The 23,233-nt window shown below is 40.8% G+C and overlaps 1 protein-coding gene and 1 long non-coding RNA gene across 4 annotated transcripts; one reads left to right on the forward strand and one right to left on the reverse strand.

The window, feature by feature from the left end:
* Nucleotides 1–4,887: 4,887 nt before the first annotated feature.
* Nucleotides 4,888–16,666, reverse strand: LOC143770294 (uncharacterized). 3 transcript variants are annotated; one of them, XM_077259787.1, is made up of 6 exons: nucleotides 16,166–16,666; nucleotides 15,085–15,171; nucleotides 14,482–14,583; nucleotides 10,328–10,432; nucleotides 8,857–8,965; nucleotides 4,888–5,469 (listed from the first exon to the last, which is right to left on the reverse strand). In XM_077259787.1, exons 2-6 carry the CDS (start codon nucleotides 15,165–15,167, stop codon nucleotides 5,461–5,463), a joined length of 408 nt encoding a protein of 135 aa, XP_077115902.1. In that variant the 5' UTR covers nucleotides 15,168–15,171; nucleotides 16,166–16,666; the 3' UTR covers nucleotides 4,888–5,460. The 3 variants fall into 3 exon arrangements, with proteins under 3 accessions (XP_077115902.1, XP_077115901.1, XP_077115900.1); XM_077259786.1 differs by having other exon boundaries at nucleotides 8,857–8,968; nucleotides 15,085–15,228; nucleotides 16,166–16,429; XM_077259785.1 differs by having other exon boundaries at nucleotides 8,857–8,968; nucleotides 16,166–16,416.
* LOC143770295 (uncharacterized) lies at nucleotides 7,095–10,428 on the forward strand. The gene is made up of 4 exons (XR_013214592.1): nucleotides 7,095–7,585; nucleotides 7,660–9,051; nucleotides 10,109–10,219; nucleotides 10,316–10,428. It is a non-coding gene; the product is annotated as an uncharacterized LOC143770295 (long non-coding RNA).
* Nucleotides 16,667–23,233: the final 6,567 nt, after the last annotated feature.

A 23,233-nucleotide genomic window follows, 5' to 3' on the forward strand; every position in this document is an offset into this window, starting at 1 on the left:
CTACTTTATATTCTATGAGGGGGGCTACTTTATATTCTGTGAGGGGGCTACCCCAACCCCTGCTACATAATTAAGATGTGTACTACCTTATATTATACCCTGATATTAGTGTGTTTTAACCCACAATTGGTGGTCTTCTATTTATTTCTATGTAGCTACATAGTGGGCCCCAATAATGATTTTCTCTGGTGGGCCCAAGGTGCTCCAGTCCGACGCTGAATGTGCCCATGGTCCCACCATACTGGAATTTGTGTTTGCATTGAGGATAGATAATCTCTTGAGTGTGACTTTAAAGTGCCCATCATCGCCAGCTGGGCAGGCACATATAACACGAGCTGGCATTGACAGCAATGCTGCGGTACTATAAATAATAATGCCGCCATGAGTGCGGAGGTTTTATTTAGAGCAGCGGGAGATAACATGTAGGATGGAGGAAATGTCAGTGTTTTATTGGAAGAAATATGCAAAGTTTTTCTGAATGCAAAATATATAACATACAATTCTATGTTTCATGCAGTCAGACTGGGGTTCCCTGGGGATATGATTCATCCATCTGTACAGATCTTTATTCTTATCACTGCACACAGGATATACCGGTGTTCTGTCGGGATTTCCTTAGGACTTCTATAGAGGATCCCCACATTGTCTGTGCCAGAGGTCGTAATAGACTCATTTCTTTTGATATTAGGGTATATTTGGATTCATTATTCAAAGTAGGGTTGAGGCATTGTCCTGCATGTTCATGCGATACCATATTTCGGAGCTCTTGACAATCCACAACTTCCTGAAGCTGCAGGAAACATGTTACAAACTGAGCTGCTGACTATGAGAACACCACAATTATAGATGCGTCTACTGTCACCGGCTGTAACACATGGAGTCCTGCACACTGTGTGTATCTGGGGTTTGATGTTCTTAAATGTCACAATTCAGAGGTCATAGCATTCTCCTTCAGCAGCTGGAAACATGTAACAAACTGAGCTGTTGACTATGAGTACACCACAATTATAGATTATCCCACTATCACCGGCTGTAACACATGGAGTCCTGCACACTGTGTATTTCTGGGGTTTGATGGTCTTAAATTCCACTCTTCAGAGGTCTTAGCACTCTACATTCTCCTTCAGCAGCTGTAAACATGCTACAAACTGAGCTGCTGACTATGAGAACACCACAATTATAGATGTTCTCACTGTCATCGACTGTAACACATAGAGTCCTGCACGCTGCATATATCTTTGGAATTACTGTATGTTCTTAAATGTCACACTTTAGAGGTCTTGGTACTACACATTCTCCTTCAGCAACTGGAAACATGCTACAAACTGAGCTGCTGTCTAAGAGTGCACCATACTTATAGATGCTCCCACTGTCACCAGCTGTAACACATGGAGTCATGCACACTGTGTATATCTGGGGTTTGATGGTCTTAAATACTACACTTCAGAGGTCTTGGAACTCTGCATTCTCCTTCAGCAGCTGGAAACATTTTACAAACTGAGCTCCTGACTATGGGTGCACCACAATTATGGATGCTCCCTTCTGTCACCAGCTGTAACACATTGAGTCCTGCACCCTGTGTATATCTGGGGTTTGATGGTCTTAATTTCCACTCTTCAGAGGTCTTAGCACTCTACATTCTCCTTCAGCAGCTGTAAACATGCTACAAACTGAGCTGCTGACTATGAGAACACCTCTATGCTCCCACTGTTATCGACTGTAACACATGGAGTCCTGCACACTGCGTTTATTTTGGGTTTGATGGTCTTAAATACCACACTTTAGAGGTCTTGGCACTACACATTCTCATTCAGCAACTGGAAACATGCTACAAATTGAGCTGCTGTCTATGAGTGCACCATAATTTATAGATGCTCCCACTGTCACCAGCTGTAAGACATGGAGTCCGGCACACTGTGTATATCTGGGGTTTGATGGTCTTAAATACTACACTTCAGAGGTCTTGGCACTCCGTATTCTCCTTCAGCAGCTGCAAACATGCAACAAACTGAGCAGCTGCCTATCAGAACATCATGATTACAGATACTTCCACTATTATAACTGTTATAACACATTGAGTGGATTTGCAGTAGATGTGTTGGCAGGAAAAACGCTGCATAAAATACACACAATTTTTTTTGCACTTTTTTGTTGCAGATTTTTCTCTACTCAGTAGTATGTGTGAAATTTTCTGCACGAATTGACTTGCTGCAAATTTAAATGAGGAGCAAATCTGCAAAGAAAACATAAACAACGTGTTCTGGTATCAGGAAATCCTTCAGATTTTGTGGCAAAAACTGCTAGTAAAAATTTTTTTTTTACAAAAACCCAACGTGTGCACATAGCCTAATGGTGGACTTTTGGTGGTAGTTTAGAATTTTGCTTTGAAAATGTTGTTAAGTATGATGCATGCTATATGATAGAAGTATTATTCCCCAGAAGCGCCATATGGCGGTACTATGTGTGCAGCCATGTGCATGGACCCGGATGCAAACATAATTATCTGTAATGACATCTTTATGTTTAAATAGATCACACGCTATAAAACATGGAAATAATTGCAAAATTGTGACACATCAGGCGGGTTTTTTTTTATTCACGTACATCAGAATTTCAGTTCTGTGTCTGTTTTGCGCATTTTATCACTGGTCATCATTACCCATTCTTGCTCGTGGTGCGTCCAGGAATCATTGTAGATAATCATCAGTGTAGTTCCTATTGATATGATGCCAGGGGAAATCTCAGCTTCTAATGAGCTGGTACGCAAAACGCTCCTATACCGCCCTACGCTGGCCGCAGTTGGCTGGGTTCCTAGGGAACCACTCTGTTGCCACGGAAACAGAACAGCTGGAAATATTTCCTGACATGATGCGGATTCCGTATGTGGAATACAGCGAGGGCACGTCCTGAACACATGCTGCCGAGCTGCAAACACAGACTCACGCCATGTTACAAGGGAGACGCAATAACACATTGTGCCCCCACGTACTATCCCAATATATAACACAGACGTAACAGTACAACCAGAAAACATATTTTTGCAGAATAAACATTTTCATTTACATCTCCATTTATTCCATCCCGGTCATCATGCATTCATGTGCAAAGCCAATATGCAGTAGCAGTTGGGAAATTAAAATTCAGGCAGATTAATTTACTTCTTTTTTATATCTCTTTCCATACATATTTAAAGGGAATCTGTCAGTAGGATCAATCCTCCTAAGATGTCTATATGGGCACGTAGGTCATAGGAAGCTGAATAAAATGACACCTTGATCTCTGCGATCCGATGTCTTATTCCAGAGAAAACGACATAGACCTATGGGCCGGATATAGATCTCCCCAAGAATCTGCCTCCAGAGATTATTGTAAATTAAAGGGCTGGACGTAGATGTCCCCAAGAATCTGCCTCCCAGAGATTATTGTAAATGAAAGGGCCGGATGTAGATATCCCCAAGAATCTGCCTCCAGAGATTATTGTAAATGAAAGGGCCGGACGTAGATCTCCCCAAGAATCTGCCTCCAGAGATTATTGTAAATTAAAGGGCCGGACGTAGATCTCCCCAAGAATCTGCCTCCAGAGATTTTTATAAATGAAATGTCTGGACCTAGATATCCCCAAGAATCTGCCTCCAGAGATTATTGTAAATGAAAGAGATAGTTACCAGTGTGAGACATGTAATTGTCATGTCGGACGCTGTTCAGACCAGGTCGTTCGAAAGACAGCGGTAATTCCGCTTTTGACCACTATTTGCTCATTGGCGTCGGCTAGATTTTATCTAGCTGTTCCGGGGTTAATTTACCTGATCCTCGGATTGGAAGCTGGGCCATGCCCATTGCCTTTAAATAGCTCTCCTGATCATTGGGCGTCGCCGATTATAGCTTCTGTCTTGTGCGTTGTTATCTCGGGCTGGAGTGGAGAGCTGGTTGTTGGAGATTCGTTGCTGGTGGTGTATTTTCCTTTGTCTTATTTACTCCTTCCTATATTTGTATTTATTTTGCCCTACACATTTATAGTGTATTCCTGAGTGACTGCGGCGTGGTGTATATTTTCCTTTACCCTTGTCTGTGCTAACTGTGGGTATTGGTGAATTACCTCTTTACTGGGTGGTGGGAGGAGGTTTCAGCTTAGGGTTGAAACAGGAGGCATGGTGAGGTTCGAGGCCTGGACATGCACACCATCAGTGTAAACTTCAGGTAGAGGGTCAGCCAGGATTTCCCTAGTCTGCGGGAAATTGCAGGGGCCCGGGTTATTAGCTCTCGCTCACCTAGTCTCCCCGTGACAGTAATGACTAAAAGTATGCTCTCTTACATTGGTAAGTCCCCTCTCATTTAAAATAAGCTCTGGGGGCAGATTCATGGGGAGATCTATGTCCATCCCATAGATCTAAACAGCTCATTTACATATTGAGAAAAACGTGGATTTCTCTGGAATAAGACATCGGATCGCAGATCTCATGGTATCATTTTATTCAGTTTCGTGTGACCTACATGCCCATAAAGATGGCTTAGGCTGGTGGATCCTACTGAAGGATTCCCTTTAACTTTCTTATTGGATAGGGCTTACATTACAAAAAGGTTAGTAAATATCAGTTAAAAAGGTCAAGGTATAGGATTTCTGAAGCTACGGGAAGAGGCAGATGTGGAGGATAGTGTCATTAATCCTTTCATTCATTTAATTTTTAGTTTTGGTAAAAAAGTGGTAGGTATATAATTTGAGGTTGTCTTGTTGATTTTATCATTGTAATCTGGGGGTCTGATTAGTTTTAAGAGTCTGAATTATTTTTAGGAGAATGGTCGAGAATACATTTTAGGATCCAGTTTGGGGTATTTATGAATAAACTTGAGGACCCCTAATATAGACACATGAAAAATAAAGAATCATGGTTTAGTATTCTTAGATTTTATTTAAATAGACCAAGCAATGAAGCAAATGACATTGATTTCCAGAGACAATCCTTCCTTTAACAATCATTAAAAATAAAACCGCATGTGGGTTTTCCCTAAAAGGGCTCTGGTCACCATGTGATTGTCACTTTGAAGAATTATATATTTTTTTTACACTTTATTATATGTTGAATAAAATCAATAAATTGGTTGATGTATTCGGAATCTTTTAAAGTTTCGGATATAGGTGATGAAGGTCGCTCTCACAATGCTCAGCAATGATCGCTAGGAGAACCTCTTTATTATTCCGCAGCAGCTTGAGCGCTCCCTTTAATCCATGCCTATCCAACCATCCATGAATACGTGGCAGCGGATGAACAATTTATTGCACATCTCCTTAGCAGAGCGTTGCTGGTGTCCATTGTTGAGACATAACGTTGCTGGGGTAGAAACATCTAAACTTTTCAATCCTTAATTGGCCGTGGGAGCATGTCGATGAATGTGGACTATGATTGTGGTATGTCGCCTCTAATAGATTTTCCATAAATTATATCAGCTATTATTGAAAAGGGTTTAGTAATCCTGTAAAGAAGAAATATGAATATAGATTAATATATCTAAATAAAAAAATAATTGTATCCTTTTATTTAGAGATATATGCCTTAATGACTTCCATACTTTTAATAGTGGCTTATGCAGCAGAAAAAAAGCAAGTCTACAAAGAGTAGTATTCACTGCTAGTCTCAGAGAATGCATGTGGATTGTCATGTGGGTGTTCTTACCTCATTGTTAGAGCGTCTACTACTTGTGTGCAAGTTAAATTAGGCATAGGGAGCTGATTTTAGAGAAAAACTGGCTATAAAAGTTTACAATCCAACCATGAAGAATCAGATAGACTAGAATGGGGCCAATAAATTTAATTTCCTACATTTTTGTGACCAGATTAGGTCTTACAACACAATTAAAGACAATCTGTCACTTATAAATATGTATTTTCTTTACCCACTGTAAATGGCGCTGTTTTCCTGAATCCAACGTTTTTCTTTTATTCCTGCACCTCTCCGTTCCTAAGATATGGCCCTATCTTTCCTGTATGTCCTGTAAATCTAATCTAATGGGCTGTGAGAGTGTCTTCTTCAAGGACCCCCGCCCAAGTTGACCTTCTTCAAGGACCACACCTGCCCAAGTTGATCTTTTTCAAGGACAACACCCACCCAAGTTGACCTTCTTCAAGGACCACACCCGCCCAAGTTGACTTTCTTCAAGGACCACGCCTGTCCAAGTTGACCTTCTTCAAGGACCACCCCGGCCCAAGTTGACCTTCTTCAAGGACCACACCTGCCCAAGTTGGCCTTCTTCAAGGACCACGCCTGCCCAAGTTGACCTTCTTCAAGGACCACACCTGCCCAAGTTGATCTTCTTCAAGGACCACACCTGCCCAAGTTGACCTTCTTCAAGGACCACACCTGCCCAAGTTGACCTTCTTCAAGGACCACACCTGCCCAAGTTGACCTTCTTCAAGGACCACACCTGCCCAAGTTGATCTTCTTCAAGGACAACACCCACCCAAGTTGACCTTCTTCATGGACTACACCTGCCCAAGTTGACCTTCTTCAAGGACCACACCCTCCTACCCTATGGAGATAGCCAGCTTTTGCAATGTTTGGAGAGTGACTTATAATTTTTCTACCTCCAATAGGTGGTGCAAGAGAGCCAACTTCCATCCTCCTAGAGCAGAACTAATCTGAATACCCTTTTCCCAGGTAGCATTGCCTGGCCAATAAATCTCCCTAAGCCAGTTGGTGGTCTTCACTATCCCTAGACTTTTCCACAGCTTCTATAATGGCTGCAGATGGTTGGGGGTTCCAAGGTCTAGGAGATTGAAAAAAAATCTGTGCAGTAACAGATATGGATATTTTATTTTCTAGGTAAATTTAACATGGTCCACTATATGGCACTGAGTGGCATAAATAAATTAAAGTTTTCTGGAATCTTAATGAAAAAGACAGTTTACAGAGATTACTATACGGCACAATTATTTTAACACTGCACCATATGGAACAAATATGGAATAAGGAAAATATCTATATCTGCCAGGAATTGCTTCAATATAGTCTGCCAATCACATGTTCATCATTCATCATTATCCTAACATCCTGCCCTCCCCATGCCTACCCTTAATCCCACTAGCTTATGGTACAGACTGCAGAAGACACGTGTCCGCACTACACGAGGTGGGGGCGGCTGCTGCCTGCCAGATTATGGTCTTATATCATTATCTGCTTCCTTGACATACCCGTTACAGAATAATCTCATTATTTGCTGTGTAAAGGGGTATTTTTCCGGGGCAAGAGAGATGGTCACCAAAGGAGACAGCACAGGCAGACTATTTGCAGTAATATACGCCTGGGGCAGAGATGACCCGGATTACTTTGCCTGTGTGACAGCATCGACAATGCTGAGGCATGCACACGGATTCGTCCTGACACTTGCATGCTTGCATGGTTATTCTTAGTTACTATATAGAATTCTGCAGGAAGCGGGAATCCGGATGTCAACCACAATGACGAAGTCCCGCCTCGTCTACAGAGAGGAGAGGAAAAGATGGCTGCTCTGTCGACGTGACGTCAGCACAGGCAGCTGAATCGCTGGCAGGAGCTCCGTGCCAATGTTGAACGGCGCCAGGAACAACAGACAGGTAGGTAGCCACTGCCTGAGTGTTAGTGCTTAAGCATATTTTTTTATTTTCCTCTCTATTTGTTTCTACAACAGATGCCTCCTAGAGTCCCTCAAAGCTACGGCGTCCACAAGGATACCCCAATAAAGGAGCTATCCCCAAAACTTTTACTTTTCCTCTATACTTATAACTTGTTGACCGCTTGGGGTCCAATCACGAATCTGAGAAGAAGGCTCTGGAATTCCGAGATTAGGAGACACATCTAGAAGTGGGCATGCTCAGCTTGTCAATGGGACTACTGGAAAATGTCAAGCACTTGGTCCCCATAAACTGCCAAGCCCTGTTACCTTTATCTGGAGGACCGAGGCTAGGGGAAATTTGAACAGTGTCAATTGAGCAATGACAGAAAAACCACTGTCTATGGCACTTGATGGAAAGTGTTGAACAGCATTTGTCACCTTTCCAGTGAATGGCTCTTTAAGTGTCAGCCATAGGGGGCAGCAGTGTGATTGCACTAGGCATTAGTTGAGGCAGTCGCTCGAGGATGTCTGGTGGCCTAGTGCCCACTGTATATACGCTTTTCCAACAAAGATGTGCAGTATATAACACGACCACATTTTGTAAATTTACAGCATGTGGTCGCAACGATTGCATGGAACTGTAATGGTATCAGCTGTGGTTGGCTCCGTTCCCAGCTGTTTAACTATTTAAATGTCACTTTCAATTTCTGGCAACGGCATGGAAGTAGCTCAATTGTCAGTGCATCGTCCTCCGCAGTGACGTCTCAGGGAACCAATGGATTTTTATTGTACCAGTGGTCTGCAGAAGGCCCCCAAACTGCCTCTGTGAAGCCCACCCTGTGGATGAACTTCATAGGGGAATGTCATTTTTGTTATATACTGCAGTATTCTTCTTAGTATAGGTGATCAAACAATTGCAAGCTCAAGTCCCCTTAGGGGACTAAAAGCATAAAGTGGTTTAAAAAATATAAAAAAAATAAAAGTTTTAATCTCCTTTTTACCCCTTAAAAAATGAATTAAAATCAGCATATTTGGTATCACTGTGTCCGTAAAAGTTCAATCTATCAATATGTAAAATTATTTTAACCGTAATTTGAACGGCAAAAAGAAATAAAGAGTTGAAACACAAGGACAGCAGGTTTTTTTCTCAGTTGGTGCTCTAGCCACAAAAAAATTCTATAAAAATAGATCAAAACATCATATGTTCACTAAAAATCAGTAATCTAATAATAGGAATAAATTAATTTAATCGAACGTGTTGGGTTTGGTTACCTGGATCCGGCGTTGCTGCTGTGATGGATATGGTGCCCTGTACAGAAGATCCAAGATTGCGGAGCACAGCTGGCCATCTGCTACATCATTAGGACTCTTATCTTCTAATCTGCTGCAGGAAGAAAACATTTACATAATTAATGTGCAAAATAGATTAAAAAACGGACAGAAATCCTGCACCGGAATATCCAAAAGGTAAACTTACAGTATAGTACAGTATGAACCCTCTTGCAATGGACAAGTCAGTGATATAGTGTGATAGTTTTTTTTTGCTTTGCATTGGCAATATTTTTTAGTCTCCTATTCTCTTTTTGGTATCTGTTTTACTAACTCTGCCCCCCCCAAAAAAAAAAATAAAAAAAAAATAATAATTTAACAATCCTATAAATGAGACTTAAAGCTGTTTTCCACTATTGGACAAGCTTTTATCATCAACTAATATCCCCCAAATAACATTAAAAAAAATCCACATACTCAAATCCAAAACCGGTACCGTACCAGTGGCATCGGCACTGTGTTTCCCAGCAGTAACATGACATCACTATATCATGACCACTGCAGCCAATCGTTATCACTAATCGTCTGCAGCCTTCATTATTTTATCATAGCAGACATCTGTGGTGCTGGGACAGATATGTCACACGTCAAACACCAGTGGTGCCCAATGGAAACCATTGACTAGTAATGTAGTCTCGTGGCTCCTTCAGCTTTGTTTTGAAGGTTCTATTTCAGGAGTTTTTGGAGCTGAAACTGAGCAGAAACTCTCCAAATCCTTCTCGCAAACACAAAACTCCTCAAAAACGTAGAGTTTCCGCTCAGTTAGTGCTCCAAAAACACATCAAAAAGTCTCAGTGTGCACATATTGTAACAAAGCCTCCAGATGTAGAGCTGAGCTTATGTTGTCCAAGATGTTTCTGACGATTACATCTATCGGTGTGTCTGGAAGCAGTGAGTGACAGTTCAGCCATCCAATCTAGGACAGCGGCATGCTGAGCTGTCAGTTTGTTGAGTGACAGCTCAGCCATCCAATCAGGGCTTGGGAGTGCCAGGGCTTCCTCCATGTGTCTGCTATTCGAGTGATTACCTGGTTATTTAGCTGGATCTCTGTCTCCAAATAGTGCCAGTTGTAGCTTTGCTCAAATGCTGTGTGCTTGCTCTGTTCTCTGTGTTCCTGTATTTGATCCTTGTTGCCTGACTTTGAACCTTGCCTTTGACCATTTAGCCCTTTTGTCTTGTTCCACTACCTTCCCAGAATTCTGACTTTGGACTGTTACATGACTACGCCTTTGCCTTACCCCTTTGTATGACGAGCCCTCTTGGTACCTGATCTTGGACCTCTTGACTACCCAAGCCTCGCTTGCCTGTAAGTAGTGACTAGCTTCACAATGTTGTAGACTCCATGAAACACAATTTACTTCTGAATTTAATGTCTCCCCCGTTATGTTTCACATTGTTACAGGACATTGTTTACCTTGATTCCGATGCCATTTTGTAAGTCAATCCGGAAAGAGCTGGAGAATCAGCCGGTAGGTTCAGATTTGTAGACTCCGGTCGGTAACTGTTCTCTTCAACGTCTCTGATGGTACAATAGATGTTCAACTGCGTTATGTATGAAATAACAATGATCATAGCAAAATGAAAGAAAGCTAAGAACTGGATGCCCCGATTGTCCATAGTTTATAAAAAGTGACTCTGCATTTCCAAAGGTGCTGTAATAGAAGTTTTAATTTTTTTACACTTAACACTTTCATGCAATGTCTGGTAGATCACTGATCCCGTTAGATCAATTAGAGCAGTGATCCCGTTAGATCATTTAGAGCAGTGATTCTGTTAGATCAGTTAGAGCCGTGATTATGTTAGATCCGTTAGAGCAGTGATTCTGTTAGACCAGTTAGGCTTCTTTTACACTTGCCGTGTTTTTTGCTGCCCATTTTTGCAGGCCGTATTGCCGCAAAAATCTTCTCGGATCACCATTTTTTTCTGGTTTGGAATAGGTCCATCTCGTGTCTCTGCCGGCCTTCGAAGTAATAAACAGGAAGTACATGGCAGTCTCCTAGTAAAATTAAGGAGTTCCGCAAATGCGGTTTTCACGGTGTACTGCAAAATCAACACACTGGGCAAGCTTCCATTGTTTTTGCAGCCCCATTGATTTAAATGGGGGACGTGTCCATAAGCCGTGAAAAATATTGAGCAGGCTCGATTTTGTTTTCATGGCCATACGGCATACGGCGCTCCGACAAATTTTTACAGCCCCATACAAATCTATTGGGGCCGCAAAAACGGCCCGCAAAAACACGGCAAGTGTAAAAGAAGCCTTAGAGCAGTGTTTCTGTTACATCAGTGATGGAGTTTTCCAGCAACATCAAAACATTTATTCCATAAAAATCGACTAGTAATAATGATTTATCAATAGACTTATGCCAGGCTGAGCGCAACTTTTATGAAACCTCTTCTCAACTTTTTATAGCATTTTATCTGAATGTGTCTGAAAAAAATGGAAGACACGAGTTGTGATGAAAACAATTAATTTATTATGAACATTTACTAGGACATCTGGCGAAAACTGAACTGGGAGAAAGTTTGCGACCCTGTTAATAAGCCTGGCCCAAAGGGACAATTTTATCAAGACTATGTGCCTGATTCCTTATTGCATTTGCACCTTGTCTAGTTTTTTTGTGTTTCTTGCCTTTTTTAAAGTCTATTTCATCTATTTTTTATGTTCCTCATTGTGGTTGGGGACTGGGGCTTCCACATGTTTTCAGATGATTCATTACCGGTAATTGCGATTTTTTTTTTTTTTTTTTAATTCCAGTACTCCTGGAATTTTTGCTTCAATTTTGTGCCATTTTAGAGAAACATTTATTTATTTTTTTTTATTTTTAGAGCGCCAACATATTCTGCAGCACTTTACAATTCAGAACATGTGACTTTTTTTAACCTAAAAAGCGCAAAAATAGTCTTATAGTCAAAAATAGAGAATATTTTGTTTTTATTTTTGAAACACGCAAGCTATTTTGAAAAATTTGGAGAAAAAAAACATCAACGAATTCCGGAACATTAAAAAAAGAAAAAAAAAAGTGAGTCAGGTCCATATACTGCTCAAACAAAAATTAGACATATTTGGGGGTACTTGAGTGCAATTGTGCAGGAAAAAGCCAAGCGTAGCACTCGGCAGCCCCATAGGTAATGAAAGGAGTGTCAGATGAGCATGTGCGCTTCCCCATTTTGCCGATCGGTGCGGATCAGCCGTTCAATAAGTTATCACCTATCTTTGGGATAGGTGATAATTACTTCTTTTCACCGGACAACTGCTTTACGTTCAAGTGAATTTTTTAAGACCTCGTTCTTACATTTGGCAACATATGGTAGCGTACTTATTTTTAGTCATGCTATTCAATAGAGGCAGCCCATGAAAAATATGTATTCCATTTATTTAATGGTAGTCAATAGGCGACATTTACTGCTGCAAATTATTTTGAGCTTTTAATGTTTCGAGTTCATTTATTCCACGTGGGGGCATTTATTCAGCAACTTTCTGCAGTCACTACCCCATGCAGTGCCCCCATTACCAACATAATATGGAAATATTTCTGTGGGTGGCGTATATGTATAATTAAAACAGAGCCTTTATAACTCTAGGGAGACGTCGTCAGCTGCATAACCAAATGATGTAAATAAATTATAAGTCCTTAATAGGCTGTAAAGCTTCGCAATAGAAACAGAAGGAAGGCAGCAGGGGATATTTAGAACTTCCGGATAACCTGAAAGTCATAGTAGCTCTGGAAAAACCATAGAATAAAAGAGTAAGAATCTCCACTTTAGTAGTTATGGAGAGCAAAATCTTCTAAGATTCTGTCATCTATTATTACATAAGTGAGTGATGATGTAAGACTTAGCAAAAATTGGAAATTTTGCTTGCAATGCCATGCCGAACCACACGGTGCGCTGTTACGGAGAAAGCATCTCTGAGTAGGTTGCAGGACTAGTCACTATTATTCAGATTTATGAAAAACTCTAAGAGAAGAGTCAGACGGCCGTATAACTCGGACGAGGATCGCAATGCAATGTGACCCACGCAATACAGTAGGTCCGAGTATTGCGTTGCGATCCTCGTCCGAGTTTTACGGTCATCTGACTCTTCCATAAAGTATCATCTTTGGTTAGATCTCATTCAGATATCCATTTTTTACGCATTTCATAGATAGAACATACACCAGTTATTGTCTATGGGGCTATTTTCAGGATCGGGGGGGGTTGAGGCGTCCATTTTCTATCCATATGTCAATTTTACTTGACTACCCGTTTTTGGAGAGTATCCAGAAATGAGTTGTCCAATAAAATTGGACATATCACACATGAACGTTTAACGCTACTCTCTTTGTGTTCGCTTTTAGCCATTTTTTGGATATGGATTCTGACCGTGGGGAGTACAGGCGCCTCTTCAGTTTGATGAAGCGTTACCTTGTTAAATTGTCTCTTCAGAGAGAAAGAGGACTACAACTCTAGTGCCACCGAATGGAAATAGTGATCCTAAAAGTGAATAACGACTGTTTAACGAAGAGCCATGGCCACATGACTTAGGATAAAAGCCAACACCAAAATCTCAAGTTGAAGACACATGTCAAGCTTGACATGTCACTCTCTGCATGGACAAACATTGCCCCTTGGATTCAGGTCAGACGCCCCTCACACAGCCAAACCAGGTCTCATACTCTGTACCGATGAGGGGCAGTACCCCCGAAACACAGTGTCTACAAATTGAGATTTTGGTTTTGGCTTTTAACCTAAGTCATGTGGCAAGGCTCGTTAGAGGATCAACATTGACTTTTTGGTTGCTACTTCCTATAGGTGGCACTAGAGTTCTAGGACTCTTCCTCTTTGAAGAGGCAATTTGCATATTTCCTAGAAAATAAAAGTCTCCTCACCTTGGCATGACATATCACTCTTGACATGTCACTCTCTGCAAGGAGAAACATTAACCTTTGGACTTGGGTGTTCAAATACGCCCAAAGTAGAGTTTTGCCTATACCTTAGCACCACTTATTAGGGCTCATTCACAAGTTCTATTGTCTTGTACGAGTGCTATCCATGGTTTTCACGGATAGCACTATTACCTGTGATAGTCTATGGGGCCTTTCACATGTTCGTGATTTTTCGAGAACCGAAAAGTCATACATAGAAAATTTGGATGTGTGAACGAGCCCTGTAGCTGAGCAAGGAACTTATAAATGGTGTTGGGATCACCCACCTATGATTGCAGACTATCCAATGAGGGTGCTGCTTCTCCTTTTTTATTTTTAGTTTCTATTTTTTTTTATGCAAGTCACAAATTAAACTAAAAAATTCAAATGAATTGGCCCAGGAAGAAAAGAAAAACGGACACTGCGCAGTTGCTATGCATGGGTCATGCAATCAGTTTTTACTGTTTAATGTTTTTTTTGGGGGGGGGCATAAGGGAAAATAGTTGCAACTATTATGTCTCATTGACTCTAAAAAAAGGATAAAATGTCATATCTGTCTTGCACCCTTAAAAAACGGAGGCAATGACACCATTGTGGACAAAGCCTTTAGCCACACACCCACATCAGTCACAACGTAGCACAAGTGAGTGTGTCTGTCACTTACCTTTTTCCTGCTATAGCAGAATTTATAATTTTCCGGATTGCTGCTGATCCTCTGGCCCGACTAAATTCACTTGTGAACATACCATCTACGTGCCTCCTGGTCCTGTGTGCAGACACAAAATACCCATTATAGGTATAACATAGAACTGCAGAATCAATGCTATACCCCAGCAAGCAAGTTGTAAAAAGTTCAAATGGTTCCCAGCTTTTTGCAACTTGCTTGCAGAACCTTGCGGTACACAATCCCATTCACTTGCATAAACATATGAAGCGATGCAGCGGCAATCTTTGACCTTGAGTCTTGTTAGCCAAAGTCGCCATGTAGACTTATTGTCAGGTGTATATTCAGTAGTGGTCACAGAACCCCAAGAACCTTTATACCAAAAATTATAAATACTCTTTTTTATTTTTTTTAAAGTTCATATCTGATTCCAAGCTAAAGACACAATTGAAATCATTTTCTTTACAGTTAAGGTCTGTAATTTTCTATATAGTAATCTGCATCCTCCATGCTTTATAGTGCATCACTGATATGCTAATACTTCCTGAGCAAATACACACATCAATACTATACCCAGCCTAAATCTGTTTTGCATTCACTTACCTGCCAGATAGTGAAGATGAACATGATAATTGCAGGAAGAACACGAGAACCATCAATGCTTTGAACACCATTGTTACAGGCATGATTCTAGGGAGAGATCGGGGAATATTTCAAGCAAAATTCTTGGGTATAAAGATGCAAAAACTGTAAATATGCAGAGAACAAATCCATTAAATCTTTTGAAGAAAGGGGTAACCCCTCAATTAATAACAGGCAATCCCTGCATGCGGTGGAGCTGTCAAACAGCCACGGGGACTCTAATATATTATTCGAGCATGACGAAGTCACTCGGTTAGCACCCGAGCATGCTCAGATAACACCTTATTTTAACACAAGGTTGTAATTTTGTGACATTTACTAATATTGCAGGTTCTCTCCCCTCCTTATTATTGCAGCCATTGTCATGTTGTCCTCTAGGCTGCTGATGGAGAAGCATGGACCAGACCTGTCCATCAGGCTCCTCCAATTGAAAAACACCCTGATTTATACTTCATTTGCTGTTTTTATATTATTTTGCACCAAAATTCACCAATATGGTGCACAATGTTTGATAATTTGATACAAATGCAAAAAAAAATTTTTCTTTGCGTTATTTTTTTTTTTTTCAGTAAAATGCTGAATGACCCTTTTAAGAAACCATAAAATATCATATTTTACCGTAGTCTTCTATGCAGAAAAAAAAAATGTCATATTTTTGGGTTCGGCTAGTTTAGTGCCCTGCAATTGTGCCAAAATTTTGGAGACATTTCAAAAAGTATCAGATGATAAATTAGTCAAAAACATCGGCTCAATGAAAAACAGGACTATATTGTCAAGAATACCTAAAACTGACGAGGACTAAAAAGAAAAAAGCACAAAGAGCTGTGATTAATTTGGTAAAAAAAAGATAAAAAAGAAATAATGAAAATGGTAAAATGAAAATTTCGGATGTGATTAGTATTTCTGGTGAGGAAAGTTTCACCTGTGACTGTAATCAGCATATATGGTGCGTGGTGACTATATGGTGAGATTTGGCCATATTGTCTCCTCTCTCACTGGCTTAAAGTAAAAATGAGATGAAGGATAAAGAAGCCGTACTTACATTTCGGGAGACGAAGGACTATTTCTCAGAGGCTTCACTGCTTGTCTTGGATGAGGATAACAGGAAAGACACAACAGACATTTCTCTATTTATACTGGTTGTGGACATGATTGGTGCATTATTGGGGACGGTGCCGTATTTCATGGTGCCACATGTTCCCCACCTCCAGGATTAGTCACTGGTGCAATGATTGCGCCATTACATTATAATTAAGCATTAATAGAATATACCGTATGAACAGATAAGGTGCGCGAGCTAAATGTAGGGCGCAAGTCAATACTGTAATAGTGTGTGGTCACCCACTTAATTTTTCTATCTTCTCCACCCTCTGTACACATAGTTATCTAGGAGGAGGTGAGGAGGGGGTGTTTGCTCAATCAATTCACATCCTTAATGATCTGTTATCAGGAATACAGGATGCTGAAGCCCCTGAGCCGAGGAGTGACTTATGAAATATGCTAAATTTTATGGCGACAGCCCGTCACTTTTGATGATTATAATTACAATATTTTGAAAAAAAAAAATGGCGGAAAAAGCATGTTAAAGGCCAAGGAATAAACCAGTCTATAAAGAAAAAAAATTGTAGTGAATTTTGAAAGTTTTATTAAAAAGCGCACACCTATTATTACATTCGGAACATTTTAGACTGTCCTACAAAAAAAAAATGAAAAGAATAAAATAAATAAATAAATGATGAATTTTACCAGATTTATTGAAAAATTGTTAAATTCAAGACATTTTAGACTGTCCTACAAAAAATAAAAATAAATGAAAAATAGTTAAAGAGTTTTGCAAGATTTATTAAGAACGTTATTAAATTCGGGACATTCTAGACTGTCCTACATAAAAAAAAATTAAAGAATAAAATTAATAAATAAATGATGAAATTTGCAAGATTTATTAAAAAGTTATTAAATTCAGGAAATTTTAGACTGTCCGATAAAAAAAAAAAAAAAGAATAAAAAAAAATAAATACATGATGAATTTTGCAAGATTTATTGAAAAGTTGCTAAAATTCAAGACACTGTCCTACAAGCAATAAAAATAAGTAGAAAATAGATGATGCGTTTTGCAAGCTTTATTAAGAAGGTTATTAAATTCGGGACATTTTAGACTGTCTAATTAAAAAAAAGAGAATAAAATAAATAAATGATGAATTTTGCACGATTTATTAAAAAGTTGTTAAATTTGGGACATTTTAGAGTGTCCTGCAAAAAATGAAAATAATAATAAATAATAGATAGATGAGTTTTTATTTAAAAAGTTAGCTACTTCGGAACATCTTAGACTGTCCTATAAAAAAAGAAAAGAAATAAATAAATACCGTATTTTCTGGCGTATAAGACGACTGGGCGTATAAGACGACCCCCCAACTTTACCAGTTAAAAAATAAAATCTTCTTAAAAGTTGGGGGTCTTCTTATACACCGTATGTCGTCTTATAGGGCCGGTGAATATGTGCCTTTTGGGGGGGGGGGGAGTGATCCTGATGAGGACGAGGGGGCGTCTCACAGGAAAGTGAGTATCCCCCATTACCTTATCATAGCGCTGCAGCGTGGGGTCTCTGTGCTGGGAGCGGCGGCTGCTGTGCTGTGGCGGCTCCTCTTCTGCAGTGTGGGGCCTCTGGTGCTGTGGGGCAGTGGCGGCGGCGTATCTTCATGCAGTCGGGGCTCCTCCGGCATCTCAGCCTGGAAGCCCCGCCGGCAACTCCATCGGTACAATGCGGTCAGGTGGCCTCCGGGAAAATGGCCGCTGCTCAGATTCAGATCTCGTCCCGAGATCTCGGGAGACGAGATCTGAATCTGAGCAGCGGCCATTTTCCCGGAGGCAGCTCAATAGGTGCGATGCGGTGGCCCGGCCGCTGGGGGCTGTGCATGCTCAGATTCAGATCTCGTCCCGAAATCTCGGGACACGAGATCTGAATCTAAGCAGCGGCCATTTTCCCGGAGGCCAGCGCATTACACCGATGGAGTTGCCGGCGGGGCTTCTAGGCTTTGAGATGCCGGAGGAGCCCCGACTGCATGAAGATACGCCACCGCCGCCACCGCCCCACAGCACCAGAGGCCCCACACTGCAGAAGAGGAGCCGCCACAGCACAGCACAGCAGCCGCCGCTCCCAGCACAGAGACCCCACGCTGCAGCGCTATGATAAGGTAATGGGGGATACTCACTTTCCTGTGAGACGCCCCCTCGTCGTCATCAGGATCACTCCCCCCCCCACCCACCATATACACCCGGCGTACAAGGCGATTCCCGGCGTACAAGACGACCCCCGACTTTTAAGAAGATTTTCAGGGGTTAAAAAGTCGTCTTGTACGCCGGAAAATACGGTAGATCATGAGTTTTGGTACATTTATTTAAAAAGTTATTATATTCAAGACATTTTAGACTGTCCTACAAAAAAAAAAGAAAAAAACAAAATAAATGATGTATTTTGTAAGATTTATTCAAAATTTGTTCAATTCTGGACATTTTAGACTGTCCAAGAACGAAAAAGAGAGGAAAAAAATTAAAATAAAATTATGAATTTTGCAAGATTTATTAAAAGTTATTAAATTCAAGAAATGTTAGATTGCACTGGGAAAAAAATAAATAAATGATAGTAAAAAAAAATACATCATTTATGAATTTTGCAATATTTATGAAAAAGGGTTGCAAGATTTATAAAGAAAATTAAAAAAAAGTTGAGTCTATGCCAAATCTGATAAAACTATTCATAAATATTAATATATATTTTTTCCTGATGCTTTCCCTTTTGTTCATGTGACCCTAGAGCCATTTTTCTACACAACAACGTCAGACCACATGTTGCTGGCGCTACTCTGAGCCGCCTGTGTGGCCTAAACCTGCTCCCATGGCTGCAGAGTCTCCAGACTTGTCTCCCATTGAGCACATCTTGGACATCATTGGTTGGAGATTACAAAGGAGCTGCCGGCAGCGGATCTTGATGATTTGCCCAAGTGCATTAAGCAGCAGAACCTTCCTCAGACCACCATTAATGACCTCACTGATAGCAGCCGAGGCTGGAAGTGCCGGGATTTCTGCACATGACTCAGACTCCAGATTGAATAAATCAAGATTTTTTAAAAATTGTGTTCACATTTTTCCATCATTTGCAGATCAGTAACGTCTCCATCCTGTGATTTCCATCATTCCACAACTTTTCCTTCGTGCAATTTCAATGTTGAGGACAGTAAATATAAACATTCAACCAGTCAAACCATGACCCCATATGTCTTGACAACTGGCATGCTAATTATTGGTTACATCACATAGTCTTACCTCGTCTTGGATTATAAATAATCTCCTGCTGACTTTTCACCTAACATTGTGCTAGGCCTTAAGGATATGAATAGATTGAGTTACCTAGAGTCAGACTAGTTACCTAAATTAACATCCAATCAAGGAATTTAGTGCCCATAACCGGTAATAGTATATTTTTCAAGAAATGGATCCAGGCCCTCCTTGAAGTTTTGTATTGAATCAACCATTACAACATCATGTGGAAGAGACCTCCATAAACTCACTGCTCATACAGTATAGATTCCATAGTTTTGCTGCTCTAACAGTAAAGAATATTGAGTCTCACTGCTCTTAGGCTACTTTCACACTAGCGTCGGGAACAACCCGTCGCTGCGCGTCGGGCCGACGTTCCCGACGCTAGTGTGGTCTCCGCCGCACAACGGGGGCAGCGGATGCATATTTCCCACGCATCCGCTGCCCCATTGTGATGTGCGGGGAAGTGCGGGGAGGTGGGGGCGGAGTTCCGACTGCGCATGCGCGGTCGGAAAAAGCGGACCGTCGGGAGCAAAAAACGTTACATGTAGCGTTTTGTTTTCCCGACGGACCGCTACCATACGCCCAAACGCCGCCAAACGCATTCACCGTTTGGAAATGCGTCGCAAATGCGTCGCGAATGCGTCGCTAATGTTACTCTATGACGAAACAACGTATCCAGCAAAAACTTTTGCTGGATGCGGCGTTTCGCAAAAACGACGCATTTGCGACGTATTGCAGTTAACGCTAGTGTGAAAGTAGCCTAACAGTAAAGAATCCATAAACTCACTGCTCATACAGTAAAGAATCCATAGTCTCACTGCTCATACAGTAAAGAATCCATAGTCTCACTGCTCTTACAGAAAAGAATCCAGAGTCTCACTGCCTTTACAGTAAGGAATCCATGGTCTCACTGTTCTAACAGAAAAGAATACAGAGTCTCACTGCTCTAACAGAAAAGAATACAGAGTCTCACTGCTCTAACAGTAAAGAATCCATAAACTCACTGCTTGCACAGTAAAGAATCCACAATCTCACTGCTCTAACAGTAAAGAATCGATAGTCTCACTGCACTTACAGTAAGGAATCCATAGTCTCACTGCTCTTACAGTAAGGAATCCATAGTCTCACTGCTCTTACAGTAAAGAATCCATATTCTCACTGCTCTTACAGTAAGAAATCCATAGACTCACTGCTCTTACAGTAAAGAATCCATAGTCTCACTGCTCTTACAGTAAAGAATCCATAGTCTCACTGCTCTTACAGTAAAGAATCCATAGTCTCACTGCTCGTACAGTAAGAAATCCAAAGTCTCACTGCTCTTACAGTAAAGAATCCATAGTCTCACTGCTCATACAGTAAAGAATCCATAGTCTCACTGCTAGTACAGTAAAGAATCCACAATCTCACTGCTCTAACAATAAATAATCCATAGTCTCACTGCCCTTACAGTAAGGAATCCATAGTCTCACTGCTCTTACAGTAAGGAATCCATAGTCTCACTGCTCTTACAGTAAGGAATCCATAGACTCACTGCTCTTACAGTAAAGAATCCATAGTCTCACTGCTCTTACAGTAAAGAATCCATAGTCTCACTGCTCTTACAGTAAAGAATCCATAGTCTCACTGCTCTTACAGTAAAGAATCCATAGTCTCACTGCTCGTACAGTAAGAAATCCAAAGTCTCACTGCTCTTACAGTAAAGAATCCACAGTCTCACTGCTCATACAGTAAAGAATCCATAGTCTCACTGCTAGTACAGTAAAGAATCCACAATCTCACTGCTCTAACAATAAAGAATCCATAGTCTCACTGCCCTTACAGTAAGGAATCCATAGTCTCACTGCCCTTACAGTAAGGAATCCATAGTCTCACTGCTCTTACAGTAAGGAATCAATAGTCTCACTGCTCTTACAGTAAAGAATCCATAGTCTCACTGCTCTTACAGTAATCCTTTGCTAGGTGAAGAGAATGGGGCATCCGGGGGCATACCGGTATAGACTGTCCTGAGGAAGTGGTGTGATCACCACGAAACGCGTAGAAATAAAGTCTATTCTCTATTACATCTATTTGGACTTCTCTGGTACATTATCCTGACAGGCGAGCAGCGCAGTCTGATGCCCCATTCTCTTCACCTAGCAAAGGATCATCACATCGGGGCTTGCAGCAGCCGCCAATGCTAAGTGCAGTGGTTGTGTCTTACACAACCATAATAGGTGAGTGAATTTATACTATCTCTCACGAATATTCCCTTTATCTCGGATAAGACCCTATGTGCGCTCTATATTCCTTCTAGCTACCTGCTCTTACAGTAAGAAATCCATAGTCTCACTGCTCTTACAGTAAAGAATCCATAGTCTCACTGCTCTTACAGTAAACCTTCTTTCCTCTAGACGTAGAGGAGGCCCCCTTGCCATCGTTGCAGGCCAAGGTGTAAAAAAGATCAATAGGAAGATCTTTCTATTGTCCCCTCATATAGTTGTGCATTGTACAGTAATAATATTGCCTAAGCCTTTGTTTTTAGGCCTACCGATAAAGATATATTTTTAAGGCACATGTGAAATAGTGTATATTAAGAATTAACCTGATTGTCCGGGTAGCGCATTCTAGAGACGTGGTGCAGCACGAAAAAAAAAATTCTGGGAGACTGTGGGTGGATAAAATTCAACATGCTCAATCCTTGTTTCCCGTGATTTAATCTGATGAGGTGAAAGTCGAAAAACCCAATACACATAGGGTAGTTGTCAGCTGCCGCCGAAATTGGTTTGGCCAACATTGTTTCGTATGTGTATCAGAATATATGTATTCATGCACCTGAGGAATTTCCAAGAAATGTGCTGTGTCAGAATAATTATCCAATCACTTTATGATTCTAGTTCAACCTGAATTGGATAATTGTATCCTTTGATGATGTTCTGTCATCTATTATTACACACAGGGAGGTATAAAATCCAGCAATGTGCGCTCCGTGCTTGTCCTCATTTTAATTGCATATCAGTCTGGGGAGCTTACACTGATTTATCTGCAAAATATCCCTGCAAAGAGTGCTGAGGATACGATTATGTATTATACGGCTCAGGGCCGGAGAGATGGGACATTAATGAATGTTCTTCATTATCAGACAGTAATGTATAAATAGGAATAAACCTGGGGACGTCTAAAGCGATGTGGACCCTTGAGCAACAGAGCCACAATGAAGCCCCTCATTGATCACTGAAACGAAGGAGCTAAAAACTTTTTATTATACTTTCTTCAGTCTCGGAGGATAGCAGCGCTAGGCTTCTGCCCCTTAATTTAAGCCATCAGTAGGAGGTTCGGGTACTCTGACCCAAATGATCAAAACTTCTGACATGTATCTATGACATGTTACATTTTTTTTCCCTGATATCCAGATATTTATCAATAGGAAAAATTACCCTTTTAGAAATTAGTAAATCTTTAATAGATAGACTCATTAAAACACCCAATTAACACCACAAAACTATACATATAAAGAGGGTAAATAAGAATCTCCTGTTACACACCTGTCTCAGATCCAGGCTTTGCTTCCCTCACCCTGGTCCACTAAACTTTGTTGTGCTCCACTTCAAGCTTTACATGATCCTATGAGATCATTTGCCTGGGTCTATGTAAGGCTCACCAAGACACACAGCTGTGTCTTGGTATGAAAACTTTAGTTTGTGCAAATTTCCCTGTCTGTGGTCTCCAGGATGTCTCCTGTCTGCCTGCAGCTTCCAGTACTTCTGCTATCTGTCTACGGCATCCAGTATTTCTGCTGCCAGTTTCTGCCTGC

Source organism: Ranitomeya variabilis, chromosome 4 (assembly GCF_051348905.1).
Source record: "Ranitomeya variabilis isolate aRanVar5 chromosome 4, aRanVar5.hap1, whole genome shotgun sequence".
Classification (NCBI taxonomy): domain Eukaryota; kingdom Metazoa; phylum Chordata; class Amphibia; order Anura; family Dendrobatidae; genus Ranitomeya; species Ranitomeya variabilis.

Bases quoted from the DNA above. Each gene is read 5' to 3' on its own strand.
- LOC143770294 (XM_077259786.1), bottom strand. From the start codon at position 15,167: ATGCCTGTAACAATGGTGTTCAAAGCATTGATGGTTCTCGTGTTCTTC. The intron at 14,584-15,084 runs GTAAGTGAATGC...GTCTGCACACAG, and splicing joins TCATCTTCACTATCTGGCAG to GACCAGGAGGCACGTAGATG. The intron at 10,433-14,481 runs GTAAGTGACAGA...TTGTACCATCAG, and splicing joins TCTGCTATAGCAGGAAAAAG to AGACGTTGAAGAGAACAGTT.